Source organism: Astatotilapia calliptera, chromosome 16 (assembly GCF_900246225.1).
Source record: "Astatotilapia calliptera chromosome 16, fAstCal1.2, whole genome shotgun sequence".
NCBI classification, from domain to species: Eukaryota; Metazoa; Chordata; class Actinopteri; order Cichliformes; family Cichlidae; genus Astatotilapia; species Astatotilapia calliptera.
Window position 1 is genome coordinate 20,655,297 of NC_039317.1, and position 14,127 is coordinate 20,669,423.

Sequence of the window (14,127 nt, forward strand, 5' to 3'; positions counted from 1 at the left end):
GGTTTCTTCATTGTTTCTGACAGGCTCGAGCCATCTCTTCATTGTTACTGTCACTTATTACACCTTAAATTCCTTAATTTACAGCCCACAGCAGTGTAATATGAGTGACAGTTGGTGTAATTATTTCCTCCTTTTTGTGTGTTCCTTTTTATTTTTTTATTTATAAAGCCCCTCAATTCCACGGATTCTGTGAAGCAAGTTTTCTCTCAGCGACCAAAGAGCCAAAGCTGGTAAAAACAAAAAGAAAACAAAAACAGAAAATCACAATTAAGCGTCCACTTCACTGTTGCTGACACCACCTGAATTATAGTCGTATCAGTGAGCTGTTTTCTCTCCACATCAGCAGTAGCAACATGTTCCTGAACCTTTATCCTAACGGAGCGATCAACGGTGCAGTTCAGGATGCCCCTCTGGCCCTCATCACTAAGCCCCGCATCCAGAGCAGCACCCCCAACAGCAAGCCTCTCTTAGCAGCCACCAGTCCTCCCTGCTCCATGCCTATCAACTTGAGCACTGGCACCAAGGAAATGTTGGACAGCTCCGCCTCCCCTCTTAAGACTTCTGCTTCATCGGAACCCAGATCAAGGAAAACTACCCAGACGGTGCATTCGGGAAGGAGCCTCACCAGAACCAACACATCCTGTCTGCCTGTAGATTTGGTCAGAGGCAGTGAGCCTGATATCCACAGCAGCAAAAACTCGGACGACTCTTTAGGGGACGATTACGATGAGGATGAGGATGAAGATTCTGGGAGCAGTTTTTCAGGTTAGATTAATTAGACCTGTCTTTTAATTAAATAAAGAATAACATGATCATACTTTATTGCTGATAGAAGCTGTGAAATATGAGGTAGGTCCTGGGAATTAGCTGTGCTCAGTGTGGTTTGAATGTGTGTGGACTGTTAATTAGGTAATAATTTATCTCTCTCTGTATGTGGCACACTGGAATCCCCCACAGAGTCAGAGAGCATCCTGGGGAGCGACTCTGATGCCTTTGAGGATGATGTCAAGGAGTCCGTTGAGACAGAAGCAGATAGCGATGCAGAAAGAAGTCCTCTGAAACTAGCTCAAACCTCATTGTCTACTCAAAAGTCTTCCTCGAGCCTCTCAGCCACCCCCTCCCTGCTCAACATCCAGATTACCAAACCTCCAAGTCTACATAGTAGTTTTTTCAGCCCCACCACCAGCACCGGAGCAATGGGCAAACAAAGTGCACCATCGCCACCCTTCACATTTGCTTCGCAGCCAGGTAATAAATAATAAATCCATAATCCAGATGAAATATCAATCTGATATGAAACTCAGCTACAATTCAGGCTTCAGTGAGAGGAGAGGACGCATTTTGAAGTAAAATATAATTAACGATCTTGTCAACAAACTTTTAAAGTAAAAATATAGCATATTTTACTCAATACTGCATATGCTACTTGTACTGCTGAACCTCTGGGGCATCTGAGGTTTGCACCCTCCTACAAAACATTAAAATGCTGTTTTGTGTGGTGTTGCGTATTGATACCCACATGCGGACTGTAGTTTAATACTGAAAACCGTTAGCCACAACAGGCATCAAATATGTCTCCTTGAAGCAGGATTTATAGTTTAACGGATGGCGGGTCTGCTCAGGTCCCTCAGAAGGCGAGAAAAGCGCTGAGTCATTTCTCCTGTTTTCTAGGATCGGGGAGGAGGAGGAGGGTTACGGATGAGAGAGTTCTGCGATTGCCTCTTGAGTTTGGGTGAGAGTTTGAGCCTGCACTTTGTATCAAAAGAGCCAGATAAAGGTTTGATATTCTGACCATGCCCAATTTGTTCTCAGTGTCATATTTGCTGTAGTGTTGGTGTTTAGGCTGTAGGTGTTAAAGTAAAATGTCAGCTCACTGATGGCTGAAAAGTGACCTTTCGCACATCAGCTGCAGCTAGCTTTTTCTTGGTGGAGCAGCTTAAAACACACAGTATGGGCACCAACAGACAGTGCAGTTATATTTGCAGGTCTGCCACATCAGTTAAATATTAGAGTTTTCAGTTAAACCTAAATTAATATGACATATTTATTCTTTTAACAAATCATTCTCTCCTTTACCATGTAATTTTAAGATTTTGCTGACTTGTGTAAACAAGACACACTGGAGATTAAAGTGGTAATCGTGAGGTAAAGACTGCAGCTGGTACTCAAAAAAACCTTCCAGATTTGAATGCGGTGACATCTTCATCAATATCCAAATAGAAGCAGACCACAAAAATATACCTTCTCTCCTTTGGGGACTTTGTGAGTAATACATCATAGTGGGATGGAAATTAAATGAGGCCTGTCAGTTGGACAGCAGTTGGGGTTTAATTGCATCCAGCCTCAAAACAGACATGCAACATTAGCAGCTCCCTGCCCACAAATTCTGCAGGCTTGAACGAGGACAGCCTTTCATCTTGTAGGGATGTTTTTCATTACCAGGTTCACAGGAAGCAGAGGCCTCAAAGCTATATTTCAGCCTAGTTTTGCTGTCTGGGATACGATCCTACATGTGTTTTCTGTAAGCTGTAGTCCAGTGGAGCTCATGGGAACTGCTGGGCTAGCCAGTGACCATTTATTTACACTCTGGTGAACAACAAGGCCACAGACTACACTGTGAGCATCAATTCTATATTAACTATGTTTTACTCGGTGTCTTTTTGTTTTGTTTTTTTCCATTCAGGTGGCAGAGAGAGACACGCATCAGGACTGTAGCGGGGCGTCTACAAGGCGAGGTGGCTTACTTTGCACCGTGTGGGAAAAAGCTCCGACAGTATCCTGATGTAGTGAAGGTAGTGGTATTTTCTGAGAAGTGGATTTAGAGCTTTTAATGATTGCATGTACTAATCAGACTGTTGAAGGATTATGTAACGTTTGGTGGTTCCTACCTATGGATTAATTAGTGTGTGTTATTCTTTTGTCTGCAGTACTTAATCAGGAATGGAATAACTGAAATCTCACGAGACAACTTCAGCTTTAGTACAAAAATTAAAGTTGGGGATTTCTATGAAGCCAGAGAAGGGCCCGAGGTAAAGGCTTCTACTTTTTCATGTTCGTTTCTTACAGACGTGAGCTCACAGTAACAACAGTGATTATTATATGTGCAATCTTTGGTGTACAGTTAGTAGCTTTTGTTAATTTTAGCCTCTCAGTGCTGATTTTGCAGAACATTTCAGCTAATCAGAAAATTGCAAATAAATTTATGTGAAAGTTGCATTTTTAAACCCAGCATCTTTGGAAGGTTATAGAAATGGACTAAAATCAAAATGACCCTGTATATGGAGTTTATAGCGCTAAGCTAGCCATTTTTATCCTTCTGCTTGTATCTACTTCAAATTACCCAGGGTTTACAGTGGTTCCTACTGGCTGAGGATGAGATTGCTCCCAGCATCATAGCGATGGATGGGAGGCGCAGCCGGCGCACAAAGTCTGAGCACCAGCCGACAGGTGATAGCACTGGGGCTATACAGTGGAAACCTTATCCTCTAAATGGTGGTGAAAATAACTTCCAAGATGTCTCTGATGCCAAGTTACTTCGTAAGCTGGAAGCTCAAGGTCAGTTAACGTGGAAAAATGTTTCCATGGCACCTGTTAAAGGTGGGCTTTAGACTGCCAGGAGACTCAGAAATCATTGATAACCTTTTGGGAACCCAGAATTCTTATCAGAAATTTCTTCACAGTAATTTTAATTAACTTCAGAGTTTAAATTATAGTTAAAGTCTAACTAAATTAGACTTTATGCAGCTTCATGCAGCTTTCCATGTTACTGATAATAACTATTAGCATTAGAAGTTGTTTTAAAGTCAGTGCAAGCTGGAAGAAGTGGGTAAACTTTGAATGTCTTAATTTGGAAAATGTCCTTTAGGTGCAAAGGCCTCCATCACGTTTTCTTATAGCTTAGTTCCAGAACAGTGAGGATGAAGTTTGACCATTCCTGCCTGCAGAACTGTTAGAGTTCATCAGCATTTTCTGATTGATCAGTTCATGTCACAGCATCTCAGCTGGGTTGAGGTCAGGACGCTGACATGGCTTTCCAAAATATGAACATGGTTCTTTTCCATTCAGTCTCTGTTTGATTTATTTAAGTGCCTTGATCTTCCTTTTTCCAGTTGAGGTAGCGGAACAGCTTTCAGACTACATTGCTCCCTTCACCATGTTTCACATTTGGGAGTGCACAATGGCATTTGGTCCTCCAAACATTGATAACGTGCAAAAAAAGGGGTTGTTTTTTTTTTTTGTCACAACTGAGACATTTTTGCCTCAGTTGGGCCTTTTCTACACAGAATGTACACAAAGAAATGTGAAGCATCCAGTTAAGCTTTTTGCACTGCTGTGTTTTTATTGGTGTCCAGTGGTTTCATTTGTGGTTTTCTGCTGGTATTGCCTGTTACCCTTCGACTGCTTTTTACTTTTTACTGCTTTCAGGGATTGCGTGTTTTGATCTTGGTGTGATCTTCGCAAGGCTCTCATGCCTGGGATGGATGGCAACAGTCCTGCATTTCCTCAATTTGTCCATCTTTTTGGACCATTTGTCTTAAATTTGACAGATTAAAATTTCAGGTCTTTAAAAATGCTTGAAAATCTCGTGATCGAGGCAGGCTTCACATCAAAAATTTTGTTTGAAAACAGTAGGCTTTGTCTGTATTTATATGCCTTTATAAACCTGGTAACTGTTCCTACTTCATGCTTAAAGACATATCGAGTGTTTTGCTGTTTGATTTGCTGTCAACAAGATTTGTTGTCTTATTGGACAGCCACAAATGGGTTTGACTCTTAGTCTCCGACCTAAACTTCCAGTTGTGATTACACCTTTAAAATCAGCCTACTCTGTTGTTTGCATTTATGGCAGTGCTTAAATTCTCCAGTTAGCTTGTTACAAAAAACTGTCTCTGTAGGTTGTTTAGAGTGATTTGGCAGGTACAGTGGGGCAAAAAAGTATTTAGTCAGCCACCGATTGTGCAAGTTCCCCCACCTAAAATGATGACAGAGGTCAGTAATTTGCACCAGAGGTACACTTCAACTGTGAGAGACAGAATGTGAAAAAAAACAAAAACAAAAAAAAACCATGAATCCACATGGTAGGATTTGTAAAGAATTTATTCGTAAATCAGGGTGGAAAATAAGTATTTGGTCAATAACAAAAATACAACTCAATACTTTGTAACATAACCTTTGTTGGCAATAACAGAGGTCAAACGTTTACTATAGGTCTTTACCAGGTTTGCACACACAGTAGCTGGTATTTTGGCCCATTCCTCCATGCAGATATTCTCGAGAGCAGTGATGTTTTGGGGCTGTCGCCGAGCAACACGGACTTTCAACTCCCGCCACAGATTTTCTATGGGGTTGAGGTCTGGAGACTGGCTAGGCCACTCCAGGACTTTCAAATGCTTCTTACGGAGCCACTCCTTTGTTGCCCGGGCGGTGTGTTTTGGATCATTGTCATGTTGGAAGACCCAGCCTCGTTTCATCTTCAAAGTTCTCACTGATGGAAGGAGGTTTTGGCTCAAAATCTCACGATACATGGGCCCATTCATTCTGTCCTTAACACGGATCAGTCGTCCTGTCCCCTTGGCAGAAAAACAGCCCCATAGCATGATGTTTCCACCCCCATGCTTCACAGTAGGTATGGTGTTCTTGGGATGCAACTCAGTATTCTTCTTCCTCCAAACACGACGAGTTGAGTTTATACCAAAAAGTTCTACTTTGGTTTCATCTGACCACATGACATTCTCCCAATCCTCTGCTGTATCATCCATGTGCTCTCTGGCAAACTTCAGACGGGCCTGGACATGCACTGGCTTCAGCAGAGGAACACGTCTGGCACTGCGGGATTTGATTCCCTGCCGTTGTAGTGTGTTACTGATGGTGACCTTTGTTACTTTGGTCCCAGCTCTCTGCAGGTCATTCACCAGGTCCCCCCGTGTGGTTCTGGGATCTTTGCTCACCGTTCTCATGATCATTTTGACCCCACGGGATGAGATCTTGCGTGGAGCCCCAGATCGAGGGAGATTATCAGTGGTCTTGTATGTCTTCCATTTTCTGATGATTGCTCCCACAGTTGATTTTTTCACACCAAGCTGCTTGCCTATTGTAGATTCACTCTTCCCAGTCTGGTGCAGGTCTACAATACTTTTCCTGGTGTCCTTCGAAAGCTCTTTGGTCTTGGCCATGGCGGAGTTTGGAGTCTGACTGTTTGAGGCTGTGGACAGGTGTCTTTTATACAGATGATGAGTTCAAACAGGTGCCATTCATACAGGTAACGAGTGGGGGACAGAAAAGCTTCTTACAGAAGACGTTACAGGTCTGTGAGAGCCAGAGATTTTCCTTGTTTGAGGTGACCAAATACTTATTTTCCACCCTGATTTACGAATAAATTCTTTACAAATCCTACCATGTGGATTCATGGATTTTTTTTTTCACATTCTGTCTCTCACAGTTGAAGTGTACCTCTGGTGCAAATTACTGACCTCTGTCATCATTTTAGGTGGGGGAACTTGCACAATCGGTGGCTGACTAAATACTTTTTTGCCCCACTGTATGTGTAGGTCAGGTTTTTCTAATATTTTGAGGACCTTACGGCACGTGTGATTTCATGCTTCATATTTTATATTTCATCATGTTGCAGAAATAGCACGACAGGCAGCTCAGATCAAAATGATGAGAAAACTAGAGAAACAGGCTATAGCGCAAGCCGCAAAGGAGGCAAAGAAACAACAAGGTAAACTTCTGTCGTCAAATCAGACTCATTTGAAACACTAGATGACGTGCTTTGTGCAGATCAGATTTTCATGTGTTTTTCAGCAATAATGGCTGCTGAGGAGAGGAGGAAAAAGAGGGAACAGCTGAAGATTCTTAAACAGCAAGTAAGGATTTATGTTTAATTTTCCACGCAGAGCTTGAGCCACTCTGCTCTTTACACACTCCAAGGTGAAAAGGTTTTAAGCACACTTGAATAGCTTTGAAACCGTACAAGAAAGTTGCTGTTCTCCACAATGCTGCACCTTTCTCATCTGCATAGAGCCACTGTACGTCTTCACCCCCGCACCGTGCTCCCCTCCACCGCTCTATAACATGCATGACTTAATAGTTAATTCATTTGATCTCGCCCTCATCCTTTTACCAGGAGAAGATCAAGCGCATTCAGCAAATTCGTATGGAGAAAGAACTCCGTGCACAGCAAATTCTTGAGGTTTGTCCTGAAAGTTATTGCAGAAACATTCTTAAACACTTCCTCTCTGCTGTTGATAGGATTTATAGGAAGAAGAAAAAAAGCAACCAAAGGCTATTCCTAAATTATGTGGTCCTACTTTTAGTCAGTACATGTGACTAATGCTTAATTGGTTTTTTGCAAAAAGTGCCATTGAATATGAAAATCTCCTCAGACCATGCTGGAGCTTAATGCAAAATACAGTATTTCATTAAGAAAGAGGTGGACCAGAGTTTACCGTGGCTAGGTGAAATACCTACTTTGCATTCCCTCACTAATAGAAGCTGTGAATATTTTAGCCTTCATAAATCAAATTTCAGTTGACACGCTTGGCAAGTGGCTCTTAACAGGATTTCATTGGGGCTATAATTACTGATAGAAATTTTGCTTAATTTATTCTCACTGCCTGCTGGTGTTTAATAATAACCACTGCCATTTTGTCTTTCAGTCTTAATGGGAGGAAATAATTATCTCATTGCTCAAGATTTCAGTCTGTTAGATTTGATATTATCAGGGAGCCGCTGGCTTTAAGTAGACTGACAAACGGCAATCTTGGATGTAACAAGGAAATCACTCAGTTTTAAAGTTTTCTCTGTGTGATGTCTTAGTTGAAAATGAGTCAATATATTAGTCAAAAGCATTTGATAGATATCTCAAAGGTTTGCTTCAGTTAATAGCATCTTTTGTTTGTGCTTGAATGAGTGCATCGGGTCTGTTTTGCGCTTGCAGGAAAAGAGAAAAAAAAGGGAAGCGGCGGCGAGTGCCAGGATACTGGAAGCTGAGAAACGTAACAAGGTGAGAGGAGGTTAATGAGCTAACCTTTGTTTTGATTTGAACGTCTGTCGCTGCTTACGTAATGTTTTTGGTTTTTGCCTTGTAGTTTAAAAAGCACTGCATTCCAAACGCATGTATAAATGAACACATGATTACGTGTGTTATGTTTCCTTTCCACTTGAACTAATTTTGTTTGTAAAGGAGAGGGAGATGCGAAGACTACAAGCCGTCATACTGAAGCACCAGGTATTGTTGCCTAAGTCACATGCGTTGGAAATTTCTTATATTAGTTTAAATTTTTTTGTAATGTGTAATTTTTCTGTTTCTTAATATTTTGACAACTCTTTCTGCCAGGAGTTGGAGAGACATAGACTAGATATGGTATGAGTATGCTTCTGTGTGTTTTGACAACGTATTGTGAATGTGTTGTGTTATATGGCTGCCATCGCAACAATGGTTAACTCCTAGTTTTTGCTGTAGTCAAACAACATCCGTCTGCATGGCTTTTCCAGTACAGTGCACCGCTTATGTCTGCACTATTGATCTCTCAGATACACACATCCATTATCTGCCCAGAATGATCACGAATGAATGCAACGCACTCTAATAAATATTTCTATTGCACTGTTTGTTTTGAAACGATGTCATGTGTCTGCTTTCGTCCTTTTTATGCGTATATGATTGTATAGATATGCAGCAATAATAATATATAATCTCCATGATGTCTTGGTACTTTAATATGATGTGGTTCATCAGTTTAGTGGAGATGCATTCATTATTTTGCTCGTCGCTGCAAAACAATATCTGCTGCTTGCGGTTAAAACTCTCAGCCTGCTTCTCGCCAACACGCTCAGATTAATTTTATAATGGCTGTGTCTAACACTGAGCTTATGCTTTGTGTATGCATCACTGCCCTCATTTGCTTTTTGTTTATCGCCGTGTCCCATTTTGTTTAACCGTTCCATACAATGTACAATGTGCAACACGCGCCGACTGTTACGTCTTTGTGCGTGTCATCAGGAATGACATCTGTGAACAAATGTCTTTCTTTGAAAATGATATAATCTGCGCGTCTGTGTTCTACCAGGAGAGGGAAAGACGCAGGCAGCACATGATACTCATGAAGGCTGTCGAGGCCCGCAAGAAGGCGGAGGTGAGTAACTGCTGATGTATCACAGCTTGTTTTTGCAGACTTGCTGAAGGAAGGATGAGTGAAACAAGGAAAGTTCAGCAGTCTGCTATGATGGGACATAGTACCATATGTACAGGGGCATAGGCGTGCAACGATACACAAAATTCACGGTTCGGTTCGATACTTTGGTGTCACGGTTTGATATTTTTTTCAATACAAAAAAATGTTCATGCTTTTTTAATTTGTCATTTATTAAAATTAATTTATTAAAATGGGCTATATTCTCAGCAGCATATTAAACATATCAGGTCCCCATAAGGAGAATCATGTGCTAACGGCTGTCTAAATGACTCGGGTAAAGTTTGTAGCATGCGTGCTTGTTGTTTTTTGTCTGCTTCCACTTGTCTTTGCACTAGGATGATGTCGGAGTAAATGTGCAGTGATATTCATTTTGTTCCCACTAGTGCTGTCAGCGTTAATCTGAAATGACGTTAACGCCACAACACGGCAAATCTCCGTTAACGAGCTACCGCGGATCGCCCCGTGTGTGGGGCTGGACGGCGTCAACACGTTAACGGGCAAACTGCGCTAACGCAGTAGTTCCCACTAGAGATGGACCGATCCGATATTACGTATCGGTATCGGTCCGATACTGACCTAAATTACTGGATCGGATATCGGAGAAAAATAAAAAATGTAATCCGATCCATTAAATATCACGAAAGCACCTCACAAAACTTGCAACACGCCGTAACTCACCTCAGAACGTTAGCAGTCGGAGCAGTATGCATCACGTGATAGAGCGGCTGTGGCATGCGGGACCTGTGGTCTGGATAGCATTTGGAGCTTCGCTAGCAACCCGGCATTTCATCTCCGACAAAGTTATCCCCGAGAGAAGTAAAGCAAGTGTGTAAGTCCATCTCTGAATGTTTGTAAAGCATTCCTGCGTTAAGCTTACCAAACGATATATGGAGCGACTGCCTCTTCTGGCTGCTACTTCAATCATGAAACTGCTTAATGATCAGCTGATCGGCTTTTCTGTCGCGAGTCCGTCTCTCTGGTTTGTTTTTGGCCCACTTTGCACCAGAAAGAGGAAACCAGCGGCTGAACAACAGCAGCACGTTTAAGCTTGATCAGCTGTTGTTAGAATTTATTTATTATTACTTTCTACTCGAGGATCTTTTTCTATGTAGCTGACGCTGGTAACTGTGCAGGGGCGGATCTAGCAAAGTTTAGCCAGGGGGGCCGATAGGGCATTAACAGGGAAAAGGGGGCACAAAGACATACTTTTCTTTCTTATTCTCATTTAAAATGTCGAGCTTTTAATAAATAATTATCCGAATCTTACACCCAAAGTTTTAATTTGATGTAAAATGAATAGAAGTCCATTACTGTATATAGTGACTATTAAGTCTAATATATATACCCTAGTAAGCTATAGTACTTTTTTCCTTTGGGAAGGTACCATCTGTGCAGTCTGCAATTTTGTTGAAGAAAGATGTTGAATCTATTTAATATTTCTTGAAAAAGAATTGATTTCTGTGCTTTTTTTTTTCCACACTGCATCAAATTAAGGTTGATTACGTTGATTAAGCATCATGAGGTGGAGCGTGAGGGGTGGTTCCCCATTTTTTATTTATTAGGGCCCGAGCACTGAGAGTGCGAAGGCCCTATTGTATCTGCTCCGTTTCTTATTATTATTCACCCCAAACAAGGGCCTTTTTGAGGGCCTAAACATGCTCAAAAACTCATGAAATTTTGCACACATGCCAGGTCTGGTGAAAAATTTTGTATTTTAATGGTTTTACATATGAGCACTGGGAAATGGCTCTAGAGCGCCACCTATGCCTTGTTAAATGCAGCCCTACGACCACATAGTTTGAGCTACATGTATGAAATTTGGCACACATGTGTATCATGCTGAGTCGAACAAAAAAGTCTGTGGGCCCATTGATGCAAACCCAACAGGAAGTCCGCAATTTAGAAGTGAAGGTGACATTTTGGCTCTAATTTTGCCATTTCCATGCCTCGAACTTTTTCGAACTCCTCCTTGGGATTTGGTCGTATAAGCTTCAAATTTGGACAGTGTCAACTACACCCTTGTGCCATGTTAAATTGCGGAGCTTTTGAGTTTTCACAATACCATGAGGCCGTGGCGCCATGGCGAATTTCGATGACTCGCCATGAAAATCTTATTGCCTCTCATTTTGTCATACATTTTCTGACCTTGACCAAAGTGAACACATATGATAAGGCTCCACCCCTGAACATATTTCAACTGCCATATTTGACATCAAGGACAGCGCCACCTAGTGGGAACAGGAAATGTCATGTTTTACACTTTGGGGTACAGTATAGTGATGGGTGACATCTGCAGCCTCAAATTTCTCCAGGAAAGCCTTAAGGAGTTGGTCTTGGGTTACAGTGAAAACTGTGAGTTTTCGCGAAAGGGTGTGACCCCAGCAGCATGGCGAACTTTGATGTCACGCCATCAAGAAACAAATTAGTATAACTCAATGAAATCCAGTCTGATCAGTACCAGACTTTACAGGCATGATGTCAGACCCGCCCTGAACAGATTGATGTGCCCATTGTCGGAAATACGGACAGCGCCACCTAGTGGCAACAGGAAATGTCATGGCTTTAATTTTGTTGTTCTGATTTTCACAGGTTCATCGTGGCCACCTCAAAAGCGGTGAATATCACCATCAGTCCCTCGTGATGCTTCAGTGCAAAAAATGTGACTTTAAACTGAACGGCGCACCCTGGTGGCAACGCTGTTCAACATGAAAGATGAAGTTACTTTTGAGGGGCTTGGAAAGTTTATAGAGGCTTTAAACTTGGCCCACGCCTCCAATGTGATGAAGGCTTTGTTGTTATGTAACCATTTTCCTTGAATAGCGCAAAATGGCTCCAGAGCGCCCCCTACAAAATTCCAAAATATCAGCCCCTGCTCTGCGTTTTATCTATGAGTCTGAAACCTGGTAAGCTTATGGAAGATCTTAAGATGTACAAAAAAGTCTCTTGGAGCAATATCCCAAATCCAACAGGAAGTCAGCCATTTTAAAGTTAATGTGTAATTTTGGCGACATTTTCCCATCTTTTCAGGCACCGTACTTTGACGAACTCCTCCAAGGGATTTCATCAGATTGGACCGATCTGCAGTTTGTGGAATCTAAAGACCTTTGTGATGTTAAATTGCGAAGCTTTTTACGTCCAGGGAAACGGGGTGGTTATGGCGGCACTTAGAGTTTGAATCACTCGCCAAAAAGCACTAATCTGCTGTCACTCAAAAACACCATGTCCAATCTCTCCCAAACGTCTCAGGTGTGATGAGACTCGAGCTTGGAAGTGTTTGTTATGCCATTTGTACATAATGGTTAGAGCTCCACCTAGTGGAACGACTAACTAATCATGAATGAATGAGTTGAAATGTTAGCTGGTGGTTAAATGCATGAATTCCATCAATGTGACATCAGATCGGACATGCTGGTTGTAGGTGTTGGGCGTGGCTCGACGCGCCGGGGGTGCGAGGGCCCTCATAACGCTGCTTGCAGCTTTAATTTATTTTTGTTGTTGCTGGGAGTTGGAACCCTATTAGTTAGGTTGCTTAATATTTACGCTAAGTACTCTTTAAAATACCAGAATAGGGAGGATGGTGTAGGTTTAAGTTTATTAGATTGATCAGTATTGCTGAACTATGAAATATATATTTTTTTTGCATACAGGTATAACAGAATAGCTTTAGTGTAGTTGTTGTTTTAAACTTGAGTATGAACTTATACAAAATGCAGCAAGATATTTAAAAAAACAGTTTTGTTGATTAAAAAACACTATATCGGATTCATATCGGTATCGGCAGATATCCAAATTTATGATATCGGTATCGGACATAAAAAAGTGGTATCGTGCCATCTCTAGTTCCCACCCATGTAATTGAGCATTGCGTGGCACATCCAACATACTGTTTTACTTTTGTCCATGACGCGCTTACCATCAGGGTCATGCTTCACATGAAGACCAAAATAGTTCCAAAGGCCAGATCTGAATGAGGGTGCAGGAGATTCAATTTGCCATGTTGCAAGGAGCTTAGCTTCTGTCTTGCTAGCTTGCGCTGCGCTCAGTGGATCTGTGCTCGACAGTGCAGCCTAGGCGGAGTAGTCGAACGCAGATCCACTGAGCTCTCAACACAGACAGCATCGTCAGAAGAAAAGTTGATCAAATAAATTTAAAAATTTTTATTGTTTGATACATATGCGTACCGAACCGAAAGCACTGTATCGAACGGTTCAATATCGATATGAGTATCGTTGCACCCCTAGTATCACATAACGCCAGAAGGGCTTTAAAACAAAAGTTAGTTTTGCCACCGATTCCCAAAATCTGTTCTTCTTTTAGAGAAATAAAAAAAACCCCCAAAAAAAACAACCTTTATTTCCAGTTTCTTCTGATTGTGCACTATTATTTGAAACAATCTCTCACAGGTGTCCCGTTATTTTGAGATCTGTTGAAGGCCTTACCATGTGGTCTACATCATGGTTAAATTATTTAGTAACCCTTTTTGACTTGTGGCTGAGAGTGTTATCATCCTGGATGAGACCACTCCTGTCAGAATAGACATGTTCTTAAGAAGAAGGATGTGGAGAAGTGTAAATGCTGTGTTAGACTAACTGCACACAAAGATGGGTTGAGGAAATCTGTTGAATATGGTGTTGTGGTCCCTCTGTGTGCACATAACATGAGGTGTGACTGAATATAAGAGGTGAAGAATAAAATAAATTTCATTCTTAGACTCATGTGTTTGTTGGATTGTGTTTGTGCTTGTTGTTTTGTTGAGCATCTCGTGGAACATCATGTGCGGTCTGTTTATGACTGAATAATTTCATGAGGAACTGGCCATGTAAATGACCAGACATGAAAACAAAATTATAAATTCATTCATTCAGTAATGCAGTACACAGTACAAGAAAGCACATGGTGATCCTAAAAGCATTTCTTTTTTCTTTTCTTT

The 14,127-nt window shown here is 41.5% G+C and overlaps 1 protein-coding gene across 5 annotated transcripts in view; it reads left to right on the forward strand.

Annotated features, from left to right (window-relative positions):
- baz2bb (bromodomain adjacent to zinc finger domain, 2Bb) overlaps positions 1-14,127 on the forward strand; it is a 60,024-nt gene that overhangs the window by 36,513 nt on the left and 9,384 nt on the right. For all 5 annotated transcript variants that reach the window (XM_026143900.1, XM_026143903.1, XM_026143901.1 and 2 more), the window contains 14 exons: positions 169-230; positions 344-765; positions 958-1,248; positions 1,672-1,732; positions 2,684-2,792; positions 2,928-3,029; positions 3,345-3,555; positions 6,629-6,721; positions 6,805-6,866; positions 7,127-7,192; positions 7,940-8,005; positions 8,186-8,230; positions 8,339-8,365; positions 9,072-9,137. In XM_026143900.1, the coding sequence (XP_025999685.1) occupies positions 169-230; positions 344-765; positions 958-1,248; positions 1,672-1,732; positions 2,684-2,792; positions 2,928-3,029; positions 3,345-3,555; positions 6,629-6,721; positions 6,805-6,866; positions 7,127-7,192; positions 7,940-8,005; positions 8,186-8,230; positions 8,339-8,365; positions 9,072-9,137 (1,683 nt within the window). The remainder of the gene's footprint in view (positions 1-168; positions 231-343; positions 766-957; positions 1,249-1,671; positions 1,733-2,683; positions 2,793-2,927; positions 3,030-3,344; positions 3,556-6,628; positions 6,722-6,804; positions 6,867-7,126; positions 7,193-7,939; positions 8,006-8,185; positions 8,231-8,338; positions 8,366-9,071; positions 9,138-14,127) is intronic.